The 14825-nt window shown below is 43.9% G+C and overlaps 1 protein-coding gene across 2 annotated transcripts in view; it reads right to left on the minus strand.

The window, feature by feature from the left end:
* LOC121552257 (kelch-like protein 29) overlaps window positions 1–14825 on the minus strand; it is a 357810-nt gene that overhangs the window by 52772 nt on the left and 290213 nt on the right. For both annotated transcript variants that reach the window (XM_045211311.1, XM_045211312.1), the window contains exons 11-12: window positions 8054–8236; window positions 5885–6065 (exon numbers count right to left, since the gene is read on the minus strand). In XM_045211311.1, the coding sequence (XP_045067246.1) occupies window positions 5885–6065; window positions 8054–8236 (364 nt within the window). The remainder of the gene's footprint in view (window positions 1–5884; window positions 6066–8053; window positions 8237–14825) is intronic.

The following is a 14825-nucleotide window of genomic DNA, read 5'->3' on the forward strand; positions in this document are numbered from 1 at the left end:
ACAAGACCATCGCCAAGCAGCTTGGTGAGAAGGTGACAACAGTTGGTGCGATTATTCGCAAATGCAAGAAACACAAAATAACTGTCATTCTCCCTCGGCCTGGGGCTCCATGCAAGATCTCACCTCGTGGAGTTGCAATGATCATGAGAACGGTGAGGAATCAGCCCAGAACTACACGGGAGGATCTTGTCAATGATCTCAAGGCAGCTGGGACCATAGTCACCAAGAAAACAATTGGTAACACACTACGCCGTGAAGGACTGAAATCCTGCAGCACCCGCAAGGTCCCCCTGCTCAAGAAAGCACATATACAGGGCCGTCTGAAGTTTGCCAATGAACATCTGAATGATTCAGAGGAGAACTGGGTGAAAGTGTTGTGGTCAGATGAGACCAAAATGGAGCTCTTTGGCATCAACTCAACTCGCCGTGTTTGGAGGAGGAGGAATGCTGCCTATGACCCCAAGAACACCATCCCCACCGTCAAACATAGAGGTGGAAACATTATGCTTTGAGGATGTTTTTCTGCTAAGGGGACAGGACAACTTCACCGCATCAAAGGGACGATGGACGGGGCCATGTACCGTCAAATCTTGGGTGAGAACCTCCATCCCTCAGCCAGGGCATTGAAAATGGGTCGTGGATGTGTATTCCAGCATGACAATGACCCAAAACACACAGCCAAGGCAACAAAGGAGTGGCTCAAGAAGAAGCACATTAAGGTCCTGGAGTGGCCTAGCCAGACCTTAATCCCATAGAAAATCTGTGGAGGGAGCTGAAGGTTCGAGTTGCCAAACGTCAGCCTCGAAACCTTAATGACTTGGAGAAGATCTGCAAAGAGGAATGGAACAAAATCCCTCCTGAGATGTGTGCAAACCTGGTGGCCAACTACAAGAAACGTCTGACCTCTGTGATTGCCAACAAGGGTTTTGCCACCAAGTCCTAAATCATGTTTTGCAGAGGGGTCAAATACTTATTTCCCTCATTAAAATGCAAATCAATTTATAACATTTTGGACATGTGTTTTTCTGGATTTTTTTGTTGTTATTCTGTCTCTCACTGTTCAAATAAACCTACCATTAAAATTATAGACTGATCATGTCTTTGTCAGTAGGCAAACGTACAAAATCAGCAGGGGATCAAATACTTTTTTCCCTCACTGTAGCCTCACTATTTACTTTTTCTCTTTAATTATTTGTTACTTTTATTTCTTATTATTTGTTTATTTATTTTATATATTTTTGGGTATTATTTCTTAAAATTGCATTGTTGGTTAAGGGCTCGTAAGTAAGCATTTCACTGTAAGGTCTACACCTGTTGTATTCGGCGCATGTGACAAATACAATTTGATTTGATTTGAATATGAAATGTTGTGAAAAGACACATTTAACATTTACTCAAGGCCTATACCTCTGTGAAGGCCAAGACTGAGACAGGCTTAACCTTCACACACACACACTCAAAAAACCGAGAAGGTGAAATTCACCTCATCAGAATGGAATAGAAACTCACTGGGCAGCACAGCAATGGAACAAAACACACACAAAAAAACCATTCCAACACTTTACAGGGAAGAGACTAGAGCCTAGGTCTCTCCCAAAGTAATAACAAGACCATATCCACTTCTTTACTAAACCACCAGTCCCTCAGGGATGTTGCACAGAGTTGTTCTAGATAGAACACCTGATTCAACTCATCAAAAACAATGAGGATCAGTTGACAAGTTGAATAGAACAAACATGTGGAATGACTGGACTGGTGGTCCCTGAGGATTAGATTGGAAAACCCTGTACCAGAGTCTAGACTAGAGGATACTAGGCTTCTTAAACTAATCACCATATCACTTTATTAAGTACTGCTAGACATGTTGCTAGCTAATAATCTTCATGCAATATAAACTGGTAATGGAACGTGCCTAGCACAAAGTGCCTGTCTGTCTGTCTGCCCGTACATAGTGCTCGATTAATACAACTAAACCATCTGTGATTGACACTTCATTCAATCATGATTATTCAAATGTAGCAATAAAGTTGGCTAGCAGCTCAAAGTGTTGGTACACTACATAGATACCTGATTGTGAGTTACAACAGCACTTAGGTTATACTATGTACTGAATACTTTGTCATTCATCTTATAGGGATAGGGATCTGCCTTGACTATGTGAAAAATAAAGTTGCCCACTATAACACTCCCAGATATTGAATGTGATAATTTATTTTGTTTCTCAAGATTATTATCCGTTGCTGTCTTCAGCTCCTACTGACTACCGTCATTCCTATTCTATTGAGAGGGGTGTGTAGAATATATATGATGTGAGTGACGCAGATACAGTAGACTGTTGCTGTGGTTTCCTGTTGAGCTGGTATAGAAAGGTAGCAGCCCTGAGACAGACTGATTGAGGACATCATTGTGAATGTAGGAGAATTTCACGGTTAGGAGCCATGAAACCAAGAGCAAAATGGATGCCCGGGCCACATATTAGGAGGCAGGGCGGGGTGGAGGTGCCGAGGTTGGGGCTAAGGCCTTGACTGACAAATTAGATGGGTAGAGACACACACACGCATGCACAGACACACACACGCATGCACACACACACACACTGGGAGACAGGCCTGTAAACAAACCTCAATCAGGCATGCCAATCAGTGTTTGAGTAGAGCAAATCAACTCTGGCTGCAGAGCATCAGGGGCCCAGTTAGTCTGCTGCTAGGGCTGCTAGAGCATACTGCATACTAAACCAGCCACTCGCATACACCACTATATCAAATCACATGACACTACATCAAACAACAGATAGACAGATACAGTAGATAGACAAGACAGACCACTGACGACAACTCAACAAAACTGCACAAAACGGCATCATACAAAATAATGCTGTGAAGAACCAAAATATGGTCAATGGATGGAGAGCAGTACTTGCAAAGTACAGTACAGTATGTGCATTTTGCAAACAGATCCAGGGTTGGGGTTAATTCCATTTCAATTCCAGTCAATTCAGGAAAGTAAACCAAATTCAAATTCAAAATTTTCCTCTTTGAAAAGTTTTGAATATAATTGGAATGTCAGTGTACTTCCTGAATTGACTGGAATTGAAATGGAATTGACCCCAACTCTGGAGCTGTTTGCAAAATGCACATACTGTACTTTGCAAGCGCAGCATGTGGCAGTTTCTATTCATTTTAATGACGGATGGCCACCAACAGACAGACCTACTATACTACCATATGTTCATATGCTAGATAGCAAATGAGAGACCCGAGTGGCGCAGCGGTCTAAGGCACTGCATCTCAGTGCTTGAGGCGTCACTACAGACCCCCTGGTTCGATTCCAGGCTGTATCACAACCGGCCGTGATTGGGAGTCCCATAGGGCGGTGCACAATTGGCCCAGCGTCGTCCGGGTTTGGCCGGTGTAGGCCGTCATTGTAAATAAGAATGTGTTCTTAACTGACTTGCCTAGTTAAATAAAGGTAAAATAAAAAGACCAACTGGGAGACGGTATTGAGAAGTCTTTAGAGAGCAAAGGTTCAAGTCCTGTCATGTTTTAATGCTGTTTTGATGAGAAATCCATGTGCTTAGCTGGCCCAGCCATACTGGAAGGAACTGACTATAAATGGCTTAACGACACTGGGTGTGTAAATGGCTGAGTGTGTGTGTGTGTATGTGACGCCAAGAGTATAAATATCCCTCAGACGAGGAGCTCTCGGCCACCTGGGGAGCAATTACAACCAGTAAGCCATGCAGCATGTACTCTCACGCACACCCGCACACACACTTCAACCACTCAGATAAGACACAGCACTGAAGTAACTTTTAGTCTGTTCCTCAACCCTGTGACATTATGCTCAGATTGAGTCTCCTGCTGTTTCTGTCGGTCCATTAGTAGTTCACACCCCTCTGTTCAGCCCCTTAAACTTAGTCGCCTCTCCACTACTGCCTTCTCGATTCATCTGAGTTCCCCGGTAACAAACAACAGATCTTTTTGACCGTTTCAGGCTGACAGAAAATTGTTGATAATTGAGACTGGCTGAGGGTCTCTGAGCATCATCATTAAAACACGTACGCACGCGCACACATCGCGGTTTTGTATGGCTGTAAATGCCTAGATGCACTGCTAGGTCCGCAATAATCTCGCCCACAAACCGGCACTCTCTCTGTCGAGACGTCAGGTTTCAGAGTGCCTCAGAACGGCCGAAACAACCGCTGATTTTAATTGTCTGATCTCTCAGTCCATCACCATTTAGCACAAACCTTAGATCCTCCCCCTAAGTGTGCTGCATCCGGGGGGGCCAATTATGTTTTTGTGTTCGTGTGCAACAAAGTGAACTGGGTTAGCTCGTGCAACATGGACATTCCAGAGTCTGCTAACGGCATTCAGAGACAACACGGGCTCTTTCTCAAAATAATCTGCCCTTTCACGCCAATTCACAGCTGCTTTTGTAGTATCTTCTACAAACTGCCAGTGGCAAGCCATCTCCCACAGAGATGGGTCTAATAATCTCCTCCAGTGCTTTACAGTAGCTGCAGCATTCTGCATCATTGCCATTGGGGCGGAAAAAGACTGTGCTTGTACTTTTTAATGGGATAGTGCTCTGCACAACCACAACATACATTATCAACTGCCTTTGACGGCGTGTCTTAACTTTACGCTCGCTACCGATTAGCATGAACGGCAATATGTTCCTACTACCTCGGGTTCTAGGGAATTATTTCTGTGGTGCAACATAAACACTTTTCTGCCAAGATTTGGAGCAACGTTTCATAGTCGTGTGATTCGCTCAGAATTTGAATTGATTATCATGTCACTCAGTAAATCCACACCCCCTAAGTCCCAAACAGTCCCACTCTGTTACCAGGCTCTACGTGCCAGCAATTCGACCCTGGGGACGATGTTAGGTCTGCAATTACTAGCTGCGACTCGAGGCAGAGGAATCAAATGTGTTTCCATTACAGGGTTCAATATTCCAGCCAGACACAGTCTTAATGACACAGCATGGCAGTGTTATGGGGACATATCAAATTAGATGATTCCATTTGGGGGACCAATGTTACACGGAGAGAGAACAGCTTCAGTGTGTGTTTTTGTGTGTTGTCTCGTGTGTGTGTGTTTTGTCACATTGAGAGAGAGGCTTGGGAGAGCCACTCCGTTCTGTAATGAGCAGCGGTGGCCTGTTCTAATACATTCTGTTATGTTCTTTTGATTGCTCAGTTTAATCTTCCCAGCCTGGCTGAGAGCAGAAAAATATGAAGACATTCTACCCCAGTTGTGTGTGTGTGTGTGTGTGTGTGTGTGTGTGTGTGTGTGGGCAACTGTGTTGAGAGCAGCAGAAGATGAAGCCATTTTACCACTGCCATTCATATCACCTTATAGGCTTCCTGTCTCATTGTTAGACTGCCGTGAAAGGAAGAGTTTATTTCTGTTCAGAAATTGATTTTAACCACTAACTAATAAAAAAGTTTGACATTAAGTGTCCTTCAAGGGGAACGTTTTTCTACAGCTCAAGACAGTTGCACACACAGGGACTTACATACAATCCCCATCCTTCTTCCCAAGGACATCGATACATAAGGAGCACTATTGAAAAAGTAAAAGTTGATGTGACCTCGTAACATAAAAGACACTAAAATAACTTCAGTATAAGTATAGCCTACATACAATGTCCTACATAAATGGAATAGTACTTTATTGTCTATGTGTCACAATGGTATTCCTATTTTCACTCTGCTCCCAACGCAGAGCACCTACAAACGTGTTTCGTTAGCATACCATAGCTTCCTTTACTGCTACACTAGCAGCATTACAAGCTCAAGCCACAGTTGTTTCCACTCCATAGGCACATGTAGTAGCATATACTGTACAAGTGTCCAAGTTTGTCAGTCTCTTACCTCTCTACATGGTTCAGGTTTCCTGACACGCCCAGCCCTCCAATGGTATAGAGTTTCCCATCATACACCAGACTGTTGTGTCTGCAGCGAGGCACCGTCATACGAGACACCAGGTTCCAGTTGTCCAATAGAGACATGTAGCACCACACGTCAGTTACTGTCACACCCGACTCTGTCCCACCTTAAACACACACACATAATACACAAGTCAGCCACCATCATATCAGACCCTAGCAAAAAATGTAATATACATTTTAAAAATATCGAATTGAAGATATTACTTATTAGAAACCAGTAAAAACTTACTGAATCGTTGTGAGCTGGGGGCAAATATAACAAGGTACCACCAACATACCATCCCCCACACCCACCCTTATTTCAACCCCTTATTGTTACAAGCAAAAGTATGTGGGCACCTGCTCATCGAACATCTCATTCCAAAATCATGGGCATTAATATGGAGTTGGTACATGGAGTTGGTATATGGAGTTGAGTTTCTGTACAGCACTTCGAGATATTAGCTGATGTAAGAAGGGCTATATAAAATAAAATTGATTGATTGATTGGTTGGTCCCCCCTTTGCTGCTAAAACAGCCTCCACTAGATGTTGGAACATTGCTTCGGGGACTTGCTTCCATTCAGCCACAAGAGCATTAGTGAGGTCAGTCACTGATGTTAGGCGATTAGGCCTGGCTCGCAGTCGGCGTTCCAATTCATCCCAAAGGTGTTTGATGGGATTGAGTTCAGGGCTCTGTGCAGGCCAGTCAAGTTCTTCCACACCGATCTTGACAAACCATTTCTGTATGGAGTTCGCTTTGTGCACGGGGGCATTGTCATGCTGAAACAGGAAAGGGCCTTCCCCAAACTGTTGCCACAAAGTTGGAAGCACAGAATCGTCTAGAATGTCACTGTATGCTGTAGCATTAAGATTTCCCTTCACTGGAACTAAGGGGCCTAGCCCGAACCATGAAAAACAGTCCCAGACCCTTATTCCTCCTCCACCAAACTTTACATTTGGTCCTCTGTAGCTCAATTGGTAGAGCATGGCGCTTGTAACGCCAGGGTAGTGGGTTCGATCCCCGGGACCACCCATACGTAGAAATGTATGCACACATGACTGTAAATCGCTTTGGATAAAAGCGTCTGCTAAATGGCATATTATATTATTATATTATATTACTATGCATTCAGGCAGGTAGCGTTCTCCTGGCATCCACCAAACCCAGATTTGTCTGTCGGACTGCCATATGGTGAAGCGTGATTCATCACTCCAGAGAACGCATTTCCACTGCTCCATAGTCCAATGGCGGCGAGCTTTACACCACTCCAGCCGACGCTTGGCATTGCGAATGGTGATCTTAGGCTTGTGTGGGCTACTCGGCCATGGAAACCCATTTCATGGAGCCCCCGAAGAACAGTTCTTGTGCAGACGTTGCTTCCAGAGGCAGTTTGGAACTCCGTAGTGAGTGTTGCGAGCGAGGACAGACGATTTTTACACGCTACAGCACTCGGTGGTCCCGTTCTGTGAGCTTGCGTGGCCTACCACTTCGCACCTGAGCCGTTGTTGCTCCTAGATATTTGCACTTCCCAATAACAGCACTTACAGTTGACCGGGGCAGCTCTAGCAGGGCAGAAATTTGACGAACTGACTTGTTGGAAAGGTGGCATCCTATGACGGTGCCACGTTGAAAGTCACTGAGCTCTTCAGTACGGGCCATTCTACTGCCAATGTTTGTCTATGTAGTGTAGCTTGGTTTGAAAGCAGCAAACTGAGTGGACATTTCATCCATTCTCTGCAGGGACACACACAGTTCTCAGCCATGGTTAGTACTACTGTACACTGCTGATTTCCCCACTGACTGCCTGCCTCCCCACAGACACATAGGCTAGGTCCACCGGCCCAACACACATTTACATTTATATGAAATGAGGTAGAGGGGAACATGCAGCAGGACGAATCCTAGTAGTGCTGTTTCACAGTCCAATGTCAAGGTCTAACTCTGTGTAGGAGTGTGGAAGAGAGAACAGACAGAAATCTGGAGGAATATAGTTCTAAAATAATAGGAAGAATATTAATGTTAACACTATGTAAGAATGTGTGTGTGTGTGTGTGTGTGTGTCCATGCATGCATATGTGTGTGTTTGTGGCAGTCCCCATCATTAGCCTACCTGACAGGTAGATGTTGTCCCCTGCTGAGATGACGCTGAATAACTCTCTGTCGTAGAAGGGCAGGCTGGCCAGTGGGTACCACTTACTGTTCTGAGGGTTAAAACATGTCACCGCCGTCAGAGACCGCTGGTTCATACCGATGGCCTGGCGACCACCTATTAACACTATTACCTCCGCCACACCTAGGGGGGTGAGGGGGAGAGAGAAGAGAGGAAGGGAGGCGTGAGGTGTGGGAGGGAGAGGGAGAGGGAGAGGGAGAGGGAGAGGGAGAGGGAGAGGGAGAGGGAGAGGGAGAGGGAGAGGGAGAGGGAGGGGGGGGGAGGGAGGGGGAGAGGGAGAGGGAGAGGGAGAGGGAGAGGGAAGGGAAGGGAGGGGAGGGGAGGGGAAGGGAAGGGAGAGGGAGAGGGAGAGGGAGAGGGAGGGGAAATGAGAGGGAGAGAGGAGACAAAGAGAAACTTGTTAAACATGTGTTTGCAGTACCATATGGTGAGAATATTTATTTTGTGAGTGAGTTTCTGTTAAGATAGAGGACCCCAGCAATCTATTTAGTTGGTTTGGAGTCGGAAGTTCATGTGCAAAAACATATGCTATTTATTTACAGTGCAATTTATATAGTGATAGGATAGTTAGGTTCAAGCAATGTTTGTAACAAACAATTAGTCCATTTGTGTCAGGAAAATTGGAGGGAATGTCCCACATGACAGCTCAGAGGCACATCGTTTCTCAAATGGGTTATGGCTGCCTCAAAAGCCCAGGCTTCTCACGTAAACCAGGTGGACACTACACATCTTTCAAAATCCTAACATCGCTGAGACTCTCACATTAAACGACCATCTTTCCTGTAGTTTTTTTGTGTGTTGCCAACGTAGTGGTGCGCACACTAAACGATGTGACACAGACACACTACAAGATTCTTCACTTGGTCTTGAGGTTCTCGATACCATTCTGTCTCGCGAAAACAATGTGATTCGATTTAATGTATTAGCTACGAGCTGTGGCTCATACCTGCCTTAATAAACGTTAAGTCAGACGTTCACGCTTTCCATACATAGTTAAACAATCTAGCCAACATTTTGAATTGAATAACATTGCTTGTGAACATCAGAGCTGTACCGATTTGACGCTTTGGTTTAAGGCAAGTACAAATTCATACCAGTAGCAGTCATCGCCCCTGCTCGAGAGTCTACACATTCTGGGAAACAGGTCGTCTCACTGGCGAGCTCTCATTGGCTATTGCTGATCACCGTTCCCAAAACTTTTCGTCGCACATCTCACACTAGAAGAGTGTTGCAGATTTTGTGTCGATAAAATCGAACCTGTTTGAAAATATCGAGACAGCAAGGTAGCCCTCAGATTGCGCCTTTGACCCGCTCACATTAAACGACCGTCAATGACGGCCGCGCGCCCCAAGTAGGCAACGACATGGGGATTTTGTCTCAGATCTCAAAAACGTGTCTGGGACAGCTAAATTGTTGCCAACATCGGCATAAGAGACAGGATTTTGGAAGGCTGGACACGTGAGGCTCGCCTCTCTTTCTCCCTCTTTCCATTTCCACAGATAACACCCCTATCTCCATCCATCCCTCCCTCCCTCCCTCCCTCCCTCTTTCTCTCTCTCTCCCCCCTCCCTCCCTCCCTCCCTCCCCCTCCCTCCCTCCCCACAGATAACACCTCTCTCTCTCCACACTTTTATTTCTCCAGTTTGCGCTCTCTCTCCTCTCTGGCCTCCTCTCTTCTCCATTCCCACAGATAGCACATCACTTCTCTCTAGGTGCTAGTGAAACTCACAGCATGCCCTCAATCCCTTACTAAATCAATATGCTAAATCAATGTGTGGGTATTCAAGAACAGCAGCACTATAAAACACAGCATTTGAATTCTGGGTCTCATCTCAAGGAGTGGGCATTCAGCGCAGCACATCCATTAACCTGTGTGTGTGTTTGTGTGTGTGTGTATTTTTATCAGTGAGATCTCTGTGAGTATAAGTATAAGTATTCTCTTCATGTTCAGTGCTCAACCATGTGTTCAGGACACTACCAGCATCTCATCTCCACACACACACACACACACACACACACACACACACACACACACACACACACACACACACACACACACACACACACACACACACACACACACACACACACACACACACACACACACACACACTACTGTTGGCAGAAGATACTAGTGATGTGTAGTTTGTGTGTGTGCGGGTGTCTCGTCATAAGCTGTACAAAAACACCACGTGTTTCTCCAGGCCTCTTAGCCCTCAACAGCAATGTGCAGTGGCGACCCATCATTCAGGGCAGGTGAGAGCCCCACCTGTTTTGAGCCCCACATTTTTAGCAAAACAATCACCGCCATGTCTAAGTCCTTAGTAAGCGTAGACATCGAAAATGTACGCCGTTTGGGTCCTGACATAGAGTTACATTAGAAGTGTAGGCCCCGTGTAGCTCAGTTGGTAGAGCATGGCGTTTGCAACGCCAGGGTTGTGGGTTCGATTCCCACAGGGGGCTAGTATGAAAAATGTATGCACTCACTAACTAAGTCGCTCTGGATAAGAGTGTCTGCTAAATGACTAAAATTTAAAAATTTAAAATGTAAGTGCTCTTCCAAGAAGGCTCAAGGTCATTGTCCACAGATAAAATGATGTCAAATCATCTTACATTTGTCTCTTATATGTACAGTAACTTTGATTGGACTGATCATGTCAACAGCTTACTTTCAAAGTCTTAGCTAGCAGTCATCATCATGAATCAAATCGACAATCTACTGGCTAATCCTTGTCATATGAAGAGAAATAATGAAGAGACATTATAGATAAAACGTATCGGTGCTCATCGGCCATCGGACATAAACATTAAACAACAAGTTGGAAATCGCAAATTCAACAATAACTGGTTTGGAAGGAATCAGTGGCTAACTGCAAGCATTGCAAAGCAATCACTAGCCTGCTATTCCCACCATAAATCCAGAGAATGACAAAGTTTGATGACAAAATTTGCCCACAATGGACCGCCGCGCCACCTTCCTGTTTAAGTGAGCACAGCTCAACAAGGTGAGTCCAAAAATGTATTGTATGCTGCTGCATAAATGATGTAATATGCAAGGGAGATATGTATACTGTAGCTAAGAAAGTGGCGCAGTGGTCTAAGGCACTGCATCGCAGTGCTAACTGTGCCACTAGAGATCCTGGTTCGAATCCAGGCTCTGTCGCAGCCGGCCACGACCGGGAGACTCATGGGCGGCGCACAATTGGCCCAGCGTCGTCCAGGGTAGGGGAGGGAATGGCCGGCAGGGATGTAGCTCAGTTGGTAGAGCATGGCGTTTGCAACGGCAGGGTTGTGGGTTCGATTCCCACAGGGGGACAGTATAAAAAAATTATAATGTATGCACTCACTAACTCTAAGTCGCTCTGGATAAGAGCGTCTGCTAAATGACTAAAATGTAAATGTAAAATGTAATAACACGCTAACTAGTTATATGTATTCACTAACTGTAAGTCGCTCTGGATAAGAGTGTCTGCTAAATGACTAAAAAATAAATTAAAATTAAAATTAAATTAGAAAAAAAAGGAAAAAAAATCCATTAAAAAAATAACAAAAAAAGGGTATGCTGTTAGTAGCCCATGTGCCTCACCCTAATAATTTGGTCTATTTTCACCAACGCGGTATTGTAAACACATAATTCGTGGCTGGTGTGTGCTTGTTTGCAGACTTTTTTTTGCACAGCTTTGACAGTGCTACTGATAGTAGTGGTGGCGCTTGGCTTGTACGTGCAAATTCAGCACACAGAACATTGTGTTATTTGACGTGTCAAATTAAAAGCTTATTTAACGTGTCAAATAGTGTTATTTGACATGTATCTTTCTTGACACGCAAAGACCCGTTCAATGTTCCTCACCCTAATAATTTGGTCTATTTTCACCTTTTAATTTCGCCTACTGTTCTAACTTGGTGGTGCACATGTAGCCTATAACCTGTTTTAGAGAAATGTAATCATCGAATATTGTAAGAGCTTTCATTGTCTGCTTATATGCCCCCTTTATTTATCCTACGGTTCTGACGTGGCACTGTAAGAACGGCCCATGTTCTGAATTCTGTTGCTGTACATTTAAAAAGTGCTGAACAAATAGTTATATTGACTATGTCCGTCGTAGCGCGCACATTTATGTCTTAATCGAAATTACGGATTGCCTCTTATCTGCTTGTCGTCCCGTTATGCCGTAGTTTGTACATCTCAAATGTCAGTAGAAACCACATTTGTTTAAGCAAGTCAGCCATATAAGCTATGTTTTTTTAAAGACAGTAAATGAGCCTGAATGAATTGTTTCGCTGCCAGACAAGGCTCCGCTGATAGCCAGGTGTAGCAGTGGTAAGGTGTTGGGACTAGCTGTTGGGACTCTGCTGTTGGGACAGCTTTATGTAGGCCCTAACAGTTTGTGAGCACCGTTTGTCACCGTTATAGTGCAATTCATGTATTGTTTAGTGTTGTGGCTTTTTTTGCCCCACCAAGATTCACATGCTAAAATCGCCACTGACAATGTGTGTGAGAGAGAGGGGAAGGGAGAGAGAGACAGAGAGTGCAAGGGAGAGAGAAGGAGAGCCAGAGAGAAACAAAGAGCGAGAGAAGGAAATAGATATATCCCTCAGAAATTCCAGAGCTAGGATTCTAACCGCTGGCTCATCTTCTTGGATCAATACTCCAAACCTTCTCCTCTCCTCCCTTGTTCCCCTGACGACCTCTGTCCACCCCTCCTTTCCATCCTTTACCATCTTTCCCGCCCTGTCATCTTTTTTTCTAAAACTGCTTTCTCTTTATTTCCTTTTCTCTTTACCCGTCTAAAAACGAGAGGAGGAAAAAGCTAAAGCAGCACAGAAGGCTTTAGTGGGATGAGGAGATGTAAATGCTGGCTCATGTATCATACAGTGAGGGAAAAAAGTATTTGAGCCCCTGCTGATTTTGTACGTTTGCCCACTGACAAAGAAATGATCAGTCTATAATTTTAATGGTAGGTTTATTTGAACAGTGAGAGACAGAATAACAACAAAAAAACGCATGTCAAAGATGTTATAAATTGATTTGCATTTTAATGAGGGAAATAAGTATTTGACCCCCTCTCAATCAGAAAGATTTCTGGCTCCCAGGTGTCTTTTATACAGGTAACGAGCTGAGATTAGGAGCACACTATTAAAGGGAGTGCTCCTAATCTCAGCTTGTTACCTGTATAAAAGACACCTGTCCACAGAAGCAATCAATCAATCAGATTCCAAACTCTCCAACATGGCCAAGACCAAAGAGCTCTCCAAGGATGTCAGGGACAAGATTGTAGACCTACACAAGGCTGGAATGGGCTACAAGACCATCGCCAAGCAGCTTGGTGAGAAGGTGACAACAGTTGGTGCGATTATTCGCAAATGGAAGAAACACAAAATAACTGTCAATCTCCCTCGGCCTGGGACTCCATGCAAGATCTCACCTCGTGGAGTTGCAATGATCATGAGAACGGTGAGGAATCAGCCCAGAACTACACGGGATGATCTTGTCAATGATCTCAAGGCAGCTGGGACCATAGTCACCAAGAAAACAATTGGTAACACACTACACCGTGAAGGACTGAAATCCTGCAGAGCCTGCAAGGTCCCAATTTATAACATTTTTGACATGCGTTTTTCTGGCTTTTTTTGTTGTTATTCTGTCTCTCACTGTTCAAATAAACCTACCATTAAAATATAGACTGATCATGTCTTTGTCAGTGGGCAAACATACAAAATCAGCAGGGGATCAAATACTTTTTTCCCTCACTGTATATCTATGACATACTACTTAAACTGGGATAGGATGGCTGGGAAAATGCACTGCTTCTTCTTTCAAGGATTAAGAGGGCAGTTGAATTGCAAATGGGCCCATATTTACCAGAGCTTTACCGAATAATATGAATATGTGATGCCATTGTAACTACAAAAAAGATATGGGCGAACGAACACTGACTGATTATTAACACAGGGAAATAGTGACAACATGTATATTTTGTGTAGGAGGATGAGATAAGAGCAGTGTAAAAATAGATTTAATGCTGAGTGCAATTCTGAGGTATTCAGAGTGGCAACAGCACAACCACCAGGTACTATTTGCAGGCATATATCCAACTGATATAGTGTTTTTACAGTATTGCTGAATGTGTGATTCTTAGTCCTGAGTTAAATGCCAAACATGTATGTCTACAGTACATGTAATATATGGAGTGAACATGTGTTTAGATCATACATTCAGCTGATATATAGTACTGCTGATGGTATAGTTCTCTGCTCTTAGGTAAATGCCAACCATCTTGACACATAATGGGACAGACATCATGTATTGGTTGAACATACACTACCATTCAAAAGTTTTAGAACACCTACTCATTCAAGGGTTTTTCTTTATTTTTACTATTTTCTACATTGTAGAATACTAGTGAAGACATCAAAACTATGAAATAACACGTATGGAATCATGTAGTAACCAAAAAAGTGTTAAACAAATCAAAATATATTTTATAATTGAGATTCTTCAAATATCCACCCTTTGCTTTGATGACAGCTTTGCAAACTCTTGGCGTTCCCTCAACCAGCTTCATGAGGTAGTCACCTGGAATGCATTTCAATTAACAGGTGTGACTTCTTAAAAGTGAATTTGTGGAATTTCTTTCCTTCTTCATGCGTTTGAGCCAATCAGTTGTGTTGTGACAAGGTAGGGTAAAAGACCAAGTCCATATTATGGCAA

The sequence above is a fragment of the Coregonus clupeaformis genome, chromosome 36 (assembly GCF_020615455.1).
Source record: "Coregonus clupeaformis isolate EN_2021a chromosome 36, ASM2061545v1, whole genome shotgun sequence".
Taxonomy (NCBI): domain Eukaryota; kingdom Metazoa; phylum Chordata; class Actinopteri; order Salmoniformes; family Salmonidae; genus Coregonus; species Coregonus clupeaformis.